Source organism: Garra rufa, chromosome 10 (genome assembly GCF_049309525.1).
Source record: "Garra rufa chromosome 10, GarRuf1.0, whole genome shotgun sequence".
In the NCBI taxonomy this organism is placed as follows: domain Eukaryota; kingdom Metazoa; phylum Chordata; class Actinopteri; order Cypriniformes; family Cyprinidae; genus Garra; species Garra rufa.
The window spans coordinates 26602192-26615220 of NC_133370.1; the positions used below are offsets into that span (position 1 = coordinate 26602192).

At 31.3% G+C, this 13029-nt stretch overlaps 1 protein-coding gene across 1 annotated transcript in view; it reads right to left on the reverse strand.

The window, feature by feature from the left end:
* LOC141344269 (TRAF2 and NCK-interacting protein kinase-like) overlaps nt 1-13029 on the reverse strand; it is a 119791-nt gene that overhangs the window by 53218 nt on the left and 53544 nt on the right. Inside the window, exon 3 of the mRNA XM_073849102.1 lies at nt 1396-1452. Within this exon, the coding sequence (XP_073705203.1) occupies nt 1396-1452 (57 nt within the window). The remainder of the gene's footprint in view (nt 1-1395; nt 1453-13029) is intronic.

Consider the following 13029-nt stretch of genomic DNA (forward strand, 5'->3'; position numbering starts at 1 on the left):
TAACCCTTTCCAACAATGACTATATGATTTTGAGATCCATCTTTCACACTGATGACAACTGAGGAACTCATATGCAACTATTACAGAAGGTTCAAACGCTTACTGATGCTTCAGAAGGAAAAACCATGCATTAACATCCAGGGGTGAAAAATGTTTGGAATTTCAAGATCAGGGTAAATTTTACTTATTTTGTCTTCTGAGAAACATGTAACTATGTTCTGTAGCCTCTGAGGGACAGTACCAAATTAAAAAATATGATATTTAGGCAAAATAAGAAAAAATGTCCACATCTACATTTTGTTCAAAAGTTTTCACCCCCAGCTTTTAATGCATCGTTTTGTCCATCTGGAGCATCAGTGAGTGTTTGAACCTTCTGTAATAGTTGCATATGAGTCCCTCAGTTGTCCTCAGTGTGAAAAGATAGATCTCAAAATCATACATCACTAAACAAAAAAAAAAAAAAAAAATCAGTTGTGGATCATTCAGGTAACAACACCTTATTAAGAATCAAGGGGATGTAAACTTTTGAACTTGACTCGTTTTTTTTATAAATTCAACTATTTTTTTTTTTTTTTATGTGAAATATATGATCCAGGTCAGTACTAAATTAACAATAGCATGCGTTTTGTATGATCCCTTTTATTTTGGTAAAATAATTAACATTTAGCAGATTCTGGAAGGTGTATGTAAACTTTTGGCCCTTAACTGTATTGTCTAAAATGATGTCTGCAAAGGCAGTCACTAAGGTTTTGCCACAGTCCATAGAACAGGGAAGATGTACGTCCTAAAAAAAAAACAAGAATCCATGTAACCTGCTAATCGAGCGTTATTCACCCTGAAATAACAGGGGGGCAGCCACAAGCCATTACAAACACATCCAACGGTGGCCAGTGAAATCATAACAGCTTGTGAATTGAATTCGCTACGGTATTTCAAAATCTACAACAGCATATTAAATGCTAAATTGACTTTAGATTAAAAATAAAAAGATAGATTGGAAAAATCTGCCGTTGAAACGAGCAGACGTGACTGAAATACTGTGACTGAATAAAAGAATTCATATGCTAGCATTGCAGAATGTAATGGAAACTACTTTAAAAACACAGCAAACATTGTGTCCTTATCTTCTCTGCTCTATTATAAAGAGAAACGCTAAAAGGTTATTAAGAAGACATCATATTTTATCATCCAGAGAACTAATGAGGAGTAAAATAAGCCTTGAGGATATATGGAATAATAAAACGTCAAAAATAAGATCGACTAAGCTTAAAATAAACCTGCAGATCTGAGCAGAGGACTCTTCATAAGGCTTTGACATCTTGTCTGTGAATGACCTCAACGGCTTCAGAGCATTAGTAGTAGTCAGTACTGAAGTACAAATGAAAATAAACTCACCCCTGTGACATCCATGCACTTGATGGCAGCCAGCTGACCTGTTTTGACATGTCGGCCCTGCAGAGAAACAAACATAGGTTGTGCTTAGGAAAAAGCTTAAAACTTGGATTACTGTGAATTCTACATGCTTCAGAAACAAAAAATCAATTCACATTTATATATTCAATGAATATATTTATTGCATCAAATATTCTTATTCCAGGCATGGAAAACAAACAACAAATTCAAACTAAGAACATAAATTATGTCCATAGAGAAGAGTGTTATGCTGGAATACAGGCTTAAGTCAGGAAATGCCCAAATGAGGCTTGATTTTCATCAACATCTTTAATGATCAAGACATCACAAGGAAAGCTGACCTTGATTCCAGCATTTTTTGTTTATCCAAACAAACACACCCAGAGAAAACTCTTTACAAAGAAACAATTGTTTCATAATTTGTAATTAATTACTGCGAAAGAGAGGCGTTTTGACATTAATACTGTAGATCACACCTATATTACATTTGATTACACCTGTCAAATAATAAAACTGCAGGCATATTTGTTTTTGTTAAGAATCTTTTATTATGTCTTCAGCACGTTTCACATGACCTCACCTACAGTAAAAAGAACTGTTTCCTAAAATAGCTGGAATGTCACGCACACCTCATATCTTCACTATGTGATATCTGTGCACCGAAAAATACTTCCGTTTTAAAGATAAAGACTTTAAGCCATGTTAAATCTGTTAGAAAGCACGCACTGACTTGATATTTATGGCGTTTTTCATTTCTAATTATAAGCACTAGGTTTAATATAGTTTAGTAGGGCATGGTTTTGACACAAATTTCATAAATCGGCTGGATTGTGCTTTACAAGCTCGCGATTCGATTCTGATTATTTTGGATATATATGACCCTGGACCACAAAACCAGTCATAAGGGTTAACATTTTTTCAATTGAAATTATACATCTGAAAGCTCAATAAATAAGCTCTATATTGATGTAGGTTTGTTAGCATAGGACAATATTTGGCCAAGATACAACCATTTTAATATCTGGAAGGTGCAAAAAAATAAAATAAAATAAATAAATAAGAGAAAATTGCATATTACTAATCAAAAATTAAGTTTTGATATATTTATGGTAGTATGTTTACAAAATATCTTAATGGAATATGATCTTTACTTAATATCCTAATGATTTTTGGCATAAAAGACAGAAAATCGATCATTTTGACCCATACAAAGTATTTTTGGCTATTACTATAAAAATACACCTGTGTGACTTACGACTGGTTTTGTGGTCCAGGGTTTCATATATCGGGTATGATACATCAAACTAACCGAATATGCTTTTTCTGAGGTAAATGTGACATTACGTGACATAGTTTACAAACTGCTGAAGTCGTTCCACGGTTCAAACACTGATTGAGCGGTTACATGAGACAGGATACAAATTTCTGTAAGATGTACTCTTTTTTTTTTTTTTTTTTTACATACCTTCAGATGTTCATTCATGTTTATTTTGTGCTGAAACTAGTTAAAGCCAGAGATGATCAGTTCACATATTGCTTCTTTTGAACTGAGGCGCTACAGCGAACTGCCACTCCACATTAAAACGCCAAAACGGCATTTATTCTTTGCATATTGTAATACAATTGACAGAATTTGAAATCTGAGACATTGTTTTATATCAAAAGCTTATTCCAATTTATTGGATAGGATGTGTGCAACAATTACATTCATTTAAGGGTTACTTCAACCAAAAATAAAAATTAGCCCATTATTTACTCACTCTCCATGCATCCTAAGTGTTTATGACTTCCTTCTTTGAGACGAATCCAGTCTGAGTTATATTAAAAATTATGATGGCATTTCCGAGCATTAAGGCCATTGCACACTGAGTACGAAATTTTTGCACGTTAAAAAATAAATATGACCTCACTTTATGTCAATCGAGTTTACACACTGCAGTTACACACCGAAACTTTCGGCCATCTTAAAAAATTTGGATCAGGTTCGATTTTCTGCGTTTTCACATTCGTAACAAGCATTTTGACAGGAAAGGATGACTAATATGAAAAAAAAAAAAAAAACTAATCGATTCAGTACAGGAGGCCTTTATTCACCCCCCCCAGAGCTGTGTGAGGCACTTTTTTTAAATGGATGGACGCACTTTATTGAACTTGTTTTGGACTGATGAAGAGAAACACCCATCCATGCAATTCTAAAGCTTGGAAATGCCAGGATAATTTTTTATATAACTCTAATTGGATTTGTTTGAAAGAAGGAAGTCATATACACCAAGGATGCCTGGAAGGTGAGTAAATGGGCTAATTTTCTTTCTGGGTCAACTAACCCTTTAACTGAAAACAGGCTAGATGACTAATCAATTCTTGGGATTTAAGAATCAATATCGTTTCATAAAAATGAGAATTTATTAAAATCAACAAATCAATATTTTTTTACTCCGCCTACAGTTCAGGGTCAGTAAGATTTTTTAATGTTTTCAAAATTAGGTTTCTCACTCTAAAAATGCTGCATTTATTTATTTGAAAAAATACAGATAAAACAGTAAGATTTTCTTCCTGAGTTGGCAAAGCTGAATTTTCAACAGCCATTACTCAAGTCTTCAGTACCACATGATTCTTCTGAAATCATGATGAGGCTCTCATTACGACCATAAAAAAAGAAAACTGTAAAGAAACTCAATACAGCAACTCATTATCTCAGTATCACTAAACCACCAACGAAATCTTATTGGTTTAAGCACAGGCACACACAATTTCCAAATCACGATCACATGGAGGTTTACAGTCAGGGCGGTCTGTCCTCATTTCTGAGTGACAAAGACGTTTTGTTCACTAGAGTCCAAGTTGTGTCAGAGCAGCTAAACCCAGATTTCACTGTGGACACGTGACACGTCATCCTCAAAATATTCCCATCCCCCCTTTGCTCATTAACACATCAGTCCCTCTTACAAGTCAGCATTCACAACTAAGTGAAACCATGACTAAGGGGCATCACTGGGCAGTTACAAAAGATGCAACTTCCTACTAATCGAGACTTGTCTGGCCTCAGCTATCTGCCACATCCTGATTCGGATGTAGGTCACAACCATGGTGAGATTCTTCCCTACGCTATCAGCCAATCGGCACTCATGTTCATTAAATCTCAACGGCTCCCACCTCGACACTCAGCAATACACTTTCCCCCATCTTCCTTCAGACCCCAAACAAACAGATAGAGGGATAAAGACAGCAAAGCACTAGAGGAAGTAAACACAGATAAAACAGATGAAGACATCTTGACAAGTAAATGTCAGTGGGAAAGAAAATCAGAATAGCCTGAGATGCAGGATTCAACATGTCCTTGACTATTTACCGAAGGGCCAAAAGAGATTGTCAGGCAAATGACAAGACACCTCAGATGCACCAATAATGGGCAAAATTCAACTCATGCAAACATGTACAGTCTCTTAGCATAGCATAACAACTGCAGTTTCGCACACACACAGACAGAGCAGATGGGCCAGACCGCATGCTTTTCAAGGCCTCAGTGAATAGATTCGGCTGTTATTCAAAAGAAAAATCCAATCCTCTTTTCTTCCAAACTGAGCATGGAGAGTTATTTTACCATCAGCAGGTGTTCAGCCATTGATTTCGATCCAGAACACGCAGTCTACGACTAAACAAAAACACTACAAACTCTTGACCTTAGCAGAACTGGTTTCATCCCCCTAATAGATATGATACATAGACTGTATTGCACTGCATTGCATTATATGCGAGCTTCGTGCAAGTCAGCAGAGTGTGCGCTTTTAGCATCGCTATTCCATTCAGCCATTGGTCTTTGTGACCTAGATCTGCGGTAACAGCCTGTGTGAATGAGGATTATTGGATTTAAAAACATATCTTATGAATGCTGTATACTTAAGTGTATTTCTAGCGCTCGGGCTCCTAATGGCATCGCTCAACACTAGGTTACAAACAGGCGTAATAATAGAATCGCTCGCTCTCTGCCAGAGTAAACAGAGCGGGAATGAAAGAGGGCGATGAAGATGAATAGAGCTCATTCCGTGACGCTCCGTAACACATGGGTCTGCTTCCTCCGATCCTGCTGATGAAATTAAGGCTACAGACCAAACACTTCAGAAGCCAATAAGGATGAAATGGAATATGTGAATGTGATAATCATTCAGATTTCTGAAACTCTGTATCAGATTACCATAGCATTACCATCTTTGCATCATGGTACAACCACAGGACATTTGAAAGGTTCTGATGGCAATCTAAACGTTCATCTGCGTGGTTGTTACATCAACGTCACAGTGTTGAACGATACTGGAGCTGGCATTAACTTCATATACTTGATGAGTACATGAACGGCTCCCATAACAACCATGTAATTGGGTGTTTACTGGCTCTGCTTGATGCGTGACTTACATTTTTTTCCAGTTCATCCTCCTGTACTCATTTTAAATTCTGCTTGTCAAGTAAGATTATTAGCATAGATACGGTACTGTCAAAATTGACAGTGAATAAACAAACTATTTGGACATAAAAGCTTGTGGACTATCAATGACATCTGTATAACACTAGCATTCATTCATTCATTCATTATGTATTTATTAAAAACATATTTTATTTTATTTATTATTTATTGAATTTTATATTTAATTTATGAAAAAACACATTTCATGTTTATTTAATTAAATTGATTGAATAAATTAAAATAAATTTAATAAGTGAATAAATAAATAAAATATCAATTTCAAAAAAGTTAAAATGGGTTGAAAATTTTTAAATTGTGTTTTAACATTTATGCCATTATTATTTCAAATAAATGTTTTTTTATGTCCTATAACTATAATACTTGTATAGTTATCATATATTTTTGTAAACAAATACAAAGTGCTAAAAATAAGTATTGCAAAACATTACAAATGATTATGATTGTTAAAAATAAATACTCTATTTATATAAAAATATAAAAAGTATACTATACTTTCTATACATAAAAAAAACTAATTGAAGCACATCTAAAAATCAAATCGTAAGTTTGTAATATAGTCAGTCTTAGATTTTAAAAAAATGATTAAGTTTAACAAAAAATACATGTAAAATTAGGGCTGCACGATAGATCGTTTCAGCATCGTCATCGCGATGTACGCATGCGCGATAGTCACATCGTGGCAGTCACGATGCAGGGCAAAAAAAATGTATGTGTGTCTGATTTAAAAATGTACTTTCTATATTTCTAAACTTTCTATTCACGGATCTATATTTGTCTAAAATAAAGGAATTAACTCATGTTTAAAGGTTCTTTAAAAACTACAATGCACACGTTGCTTCACCTACTTCATGCATGCAGTCTCTGTGTGCACATGGCGAAATGAGCGCGGGACGGGAGAAAAGCGCCGAAATGGAAGATTCGGTCGCAAAAAGAAACGCAGCGTCGGTCATATGGAAGTATTTGATACAAAAAGGATGCTGCTGACCAAAAACAGGTGCTTTGTCGGGAGTGCCTGGCAGTTATTGCCACAACTCGTGGAAACACTACGAATTTAAGGGACCGTTCACATGTGTCGCGCCTAAAAACGCGTGGAAAACGCTAGGCGCGCCGCTTTCTCCTTCTTTCCAAAACGCTCTGTAACTTGAGTGGCAGAGTGGCGTCTGCCGTTGCTAAGCTCTCCTAAAGACGCGGAAGTTTCAGCAAAGATAAATAAACAAAGATAAATGGATTTCCAAAACTAAAAATTGCTTGCAGTAGCTCTGCTGCTAAAAAATGTTATCCCTGTAACAGCTATGATCAGCTGTTCCTCCATCTTGGCTAAGCTTTTAATGTTTTTCGTGAAAGGAAGAAGCTGATTTCCCTTTCATCAGGGTAAAAGCAACATTCATTATTAATTTCATACTAGAGCCTTGATTTGCCTCAATTGACAGTGAATAAGGTGAGTCAAACTGTTTATGAAACTACCCAAAAATAAGCTTTAAAAAGTATTTTATTTCAGGGTTTTGATTATACTGTACTTTTACATTTTCTTTAAAAATGCTTACAAAATTACCCCAATTATTCTTGGATTATTATTTGATTTTTAAGCAGTTCAAAACAACCTGATGAACATAAATGAATTTGTACACATCGCAATATATATCGCAAGAAAAAAATATATTGCAATGTAATTTTTTCCCAATATCGTGCAGCCCTATATAAAATGTATATAAAAGTGTAAATATAATTTTTATACTTAATTTTTATTAAAAATAAAAAATGTAAAATTATTTTAGGATGAAAAATTGAACATTGCTGCACTTTCATTCAAATATAAAAGTGTAAATAGCATTTTTACACTTAAAAATTGTTCATTGAAAAGTAAAAATAAAAAAATGTAAAATCATTTTAAGAGGAAAAGTTGAACCTTGCTGCATTTTCATAAAAATATAAAATGTAAATATAATTTTTATACCTGAAAATTGTTCATTAAAAATAAACAAAATGTAAAATAAAAATGCTAAATTATTTTAAAAGAAAAAAATTTAACCTTGCTGCACTTTCATAAAAATATAAAATGTAAATTTAATTTTTATACTAAAAAATTGATCATTTAAAATTAAAAATGTAAAATCATTTTAAGAAGAAAAGTTGCAGCTTGCAGCATTTTTATACAAATTTAAAATGTAAAAGATTTTTATACTTAATAAGTGGTCATTAAAAATAAAAAAAATGTCAAATTATAAAACATAAAACCATTTTAAGAGGAATAATTAAACATTGAACCTTTTTTAATAACAGCTGAAGCACAAACTGTTCATTTAAGCACTGTGGGTAAAATTATTTAAAAAAATAAAAATAAAAAAAAATAATTAATAATAATAATAATAATAATAATAATAATAATAATAATAATAATAATAATAATAAGACGCTCACCGCTGTCTTTTAAAAAAAAAAACTAATTCAACTTATCATGCATCCAAAATAGAAAAAGCTGATCTTCTAGCCACACATCTTCAAATGATATAAATTCGCAAGTCAGAGTTTACCAAACTTGAACATAACTTCTTTGCAAGAGCTTGTGTTTTAGCTCTCCTGCATTATATGAATGGAAGTCGATGAAATGAGTAGTGAAAGTGTGATGTGAGCAGCCCTTCAAAGAAAATATAGATAGTCACTAATTGACTACTGAGTTGTTAGATGAATTCAATCCAATCTTCTAGTATTTCTTAATTAGCAACAGAGATCCAATATTAAATGTCATTAGCAGTCTGCCAAAACCTGCCAGATTTCTAGTTCTCTTCAGCCGTTTCTGTGACAGCCAATTGTAATTTTCCTATAGCACAAGTGAACTTCTGCAGTTAAACGTCGCTATTTGACAGAGTCTCACAGCCTTTTTCTGCAGCGTCACATGTTTGAGTTAGAGAGAGAGAGAGGACTACAGACAAAGGGCTCCAGGGGTGAGATGACAGGGATGGCCCGCAGTGTCAGGGAAACAACTGGGTTTAATGAGATAGCCCAACTGTTTGAGATGCAGGAGGAGAAGCGCGCATCTCTCCTCACTCCATTCCCACTGAAACCAATTCGCTAGTGGCTTCTCCGCATGACTGCAGAGGCACAGTGCAAGGTGAACGTTCCTGATAAGACTAAATTGACTCTTTGAGCGCTCTCTCGACTGGCCTTGAATTGGCGCCACAGCCGAATCGCGCCGGAGCAAACTTTTGACCTCTCAGTGGCTAAAACCACAAGTTTATAGATATTAAAACCAGATCAACGATTGGAAAATAGAGCCACTTGAGCCATGTTTTGCTAATACTGAGCATTTAAACACAGTCAAGCTTATTCAGTGTTTGCAGCAGTGCTGAGCGGGGGGAAAAAAATAAAGTGCACACCAGCTCGCTCAAATCTGTCGTTTCACAGCAGCTGATCAGCAAAACACTCCACGAGGTACTGAAGTGCCACAAAAGAGCTGCAGAAAGCCAGCCAAAACATTCTGAGCTACACACCGATGAGAGGAAAGTTACAACACATCCAAAGACTTTTGGCTAGGCGCACATGTCCACTGGTGCGGAGCTGAGTGGGATTTTCTAATTCATTCTCTATGGGAGCTGAGCGGAGAGCTCAGGGGATTGTGGGATTGATGATGGAGTGGAGCAAACAGTGAGAGCCTCAAACAGTCGAGAAATGTTCAATGTCATGCAAATAAGAGGTGGAAAACGACAGAGTTTCAGAGCTTAAAGCACACTTGCATTTTCACTAGATTTAAATTTAGATTTAAAATTCAGTTTTGAGATTTTGAATGTGGCTAGAGTCTGGATAGGTAAACAAACTGACATTGTAGGAATGCACAATTTAAGTGAAAAAAAAAAAAAAACAGCTAATAAAAATGCAATAAATTGTTGAAAATTATTTGGACAAAGGTTGCAGCTTTTTTGTAGGTCTGTAAAAATAACAATTGTTATAATAATAATAATAATAATAATAATAATAATAATTATTATTATTATTATTATTACTAAAATAGAGTTAACAACAACAACAACAACACATTAATTAATAATAATAAATGAATAAATTAATACTAAAATTTAATTTTATTAAGTTGTTAATAATAATAATAATAATAATAATAATAATAATAATAATAATAATACTATTATTATCATTAATAGCAAAGTATAAGAACAATAAAATTATTATTATTATTATTATTATCATCATTATCATCAATATCAAGTTATGAATGTTCATAACAACAGCAATAATTTTATTAACATTAAGCAAGTTACCAATTTATTATTATTATTAATTTTACCATTATTATTTACAACAACGTTATTATTGTTATTGTTATTATTATTATTGTTATTTTTAATAACAAACATTTTATTTATATTATATTATATATTAAGTTAACAATAATATTATTATTGTTGTTTTGCTGTTATACAAGTTAATAACATTATATTATTTTTATTATTATTATTATTATTATTATTATTATTATTAACAACAGCAAGTTATTAACTGCAACAACATTATTAATGTTATTGTTGCCGTTATTAACAAGCTATTATTATAATTAATAATAATAATAATAATAATAATAATAATAATAATAATAATAATAACAACAACCTTATTTTATTTTATTTATATTATAATATTAAGTTTGTAATAATAATAATAATAATAATAATAATATAATTATAATTATTTAGAATAACAACAGTATTATTATTATACAAGTTAATAATAATAATAATAATAATAATAATAGCAAGTTATTAACAACATTATTATTATTATACATTTATATTATATTAAGTTAATAATAAAAATAATAACAACATTATTACTATTATTTTTATTATTAATAACAATAATAATAATGTTATTATTAAATAATATCATTTATTTATTATTTATTTATTATTAATACATTTCAAAATAATAACTGTCAAATAAAAATAGTAAAATTAAAAAAAAAATAATAATTTTCAGCACAACTATAATACTAATATTTCTCCATTTCTTCATGTCTTAATTTCTCCAATCTCAATGTTAAACTATCGAGTTTTTATTTTGGTGGAAACTTATAGCTTGTAGAGGTGAAGTTCATGTGGTGTATTATTTACTGCAATACCCAGCTGTTGTGTCATGATTATGAATGACCCCAGTGTGGCCCGTGTTTCCATTTTTCTCTTTAACATTTATTTTAAATTGAAAAAAAAAAAAAAACTAAACTACAAGTCTCCAGGAGTCAGAGCCAAAAACACTGATTAGAATGACACAGAAAAGCTTGCAATAAACACTTCAACAATAAACACTTCAGCAGCAGCTGCTGATCATAATTCAATCGACGTGTAAGTATTAAAAAAAAAAGACAAACTTTGGCATAAAAACATCTCATTTTCAGTCACTAAGTATTGCTGTAGAATCAATAAAACTAAACTAGCTGAAAAGTCCATTGACATTAACTGAACAAGTTTTAATGAACGCTGGGAGTGCAATCACTCCTTTCCGTCGCCCTCAAACAATCCCTTCTGGAATTGGAGCATCATCCAAGAGGGCCAAGAAACAGAGCCACGGCGAATAATTCAACACAATGTTTTTTTTCTCCCAGCGTGCAATCAGCCTATAATCAGACAGCAGGCCTGTTGGGTCTGTCTCTCTTCTGCATACCAATTCAATTACAAAGCCCATTGAGGGCCATTAAAATGCAAGCGGCTCCCCATACAGTAGCCTAGCAACAATTACAGTAAGCAGTGCAAGTCCACCGGAGGATAAGAACTGCTGATTGCTCCTCTTTCGCTCATCTAGGCTGATAAACAGAGCTCATGGAAGGCTGCCCTGCTGGCCAGTTGGCACAGTTTGCTCGCAGCTAAATTAAGTTCAGACGCTTTGCAGACACTTTGATAGACTGGCCGATGCTTAGTTTAAATGTTGACATCCAAGTCAGTGCTGGAGAAAATTGAAATGAACCATAATGTTTTGTTTATCACCCAGCCAAATAGCCACAGCAAATATGAAGCCTGTTCCAAAACCAGTGAGTGGCCTACAGAGGCAGACTTTTAAAAAGGCACACCTTCTTTCTTTCTTTTTTTATTTAAAATTCAAGAAATTAAATTTAATAAACATACATAAAATGTAGTTAAAAAACAAACAAACAAAAAAAACAAAATCAACACCTGATCAACTGAAGTTTATTAAATAAAATAAATAAATAAATACATAGTTGTTGTTGTTAATAACTTATTATTATTATTATTATTATTATTATTATTATTATTATTGTTATTATTAATTATTAGTATTATTAATAGTTAATTATTATTAATTACTGAGTAAATTTAAAACAAATACATAAAATGTAGTTTATTGAATAAAAACATTTGTATTATTATTATTATTATTATTATTATTATTATTATTATTATTAATAATAATAATAATATCAAGTTATTATTAATAATAATAACAATGTTGTTAATATTTCTATTTATTATTAATTATTATGATCTATTATTATTATTATTTATTATTATTATTATTATTATTATTATTAGTGACTTTAACAACAACAAAAAATTATTATTGTTGTTGTTAATAACTCGATATTAATAATAATAATAATAATAATAAATAATAATAATAACAATATAACAAGCTAATATAATAATAATATAAGCTAATATAATAATAATAATAATAATAATAAAAGTATTATTATTATTATTATTATAATAAATATAATATTACAATTATTATTAGCAAGTTATTATCTTAAACAATACGAATAGTACCACTAATAATAATAATAATAATAATAATAATAATAAAAACAACCAACAATATTACAATTAATTAAAAATGTTATATTTATAACAATGTTATAATTAATAATTAATATTAATTAGTATTATTAGTGAGTTAACAACATTAAAATGTAAATAAACAAATGCATAAAATGTAGTTTTTAAATAAATACATAAAATGTAATTATTATTATTTTATTATTATCATTTTGTTAACTTGATATTATTAATAATAATAATAATAATAATAATAATAATAATAATAATAATAATCAATTAATATTACAATTATGTATTCTTATTCTGATTCTAAATTAATAGCAAGTTAACAATAAT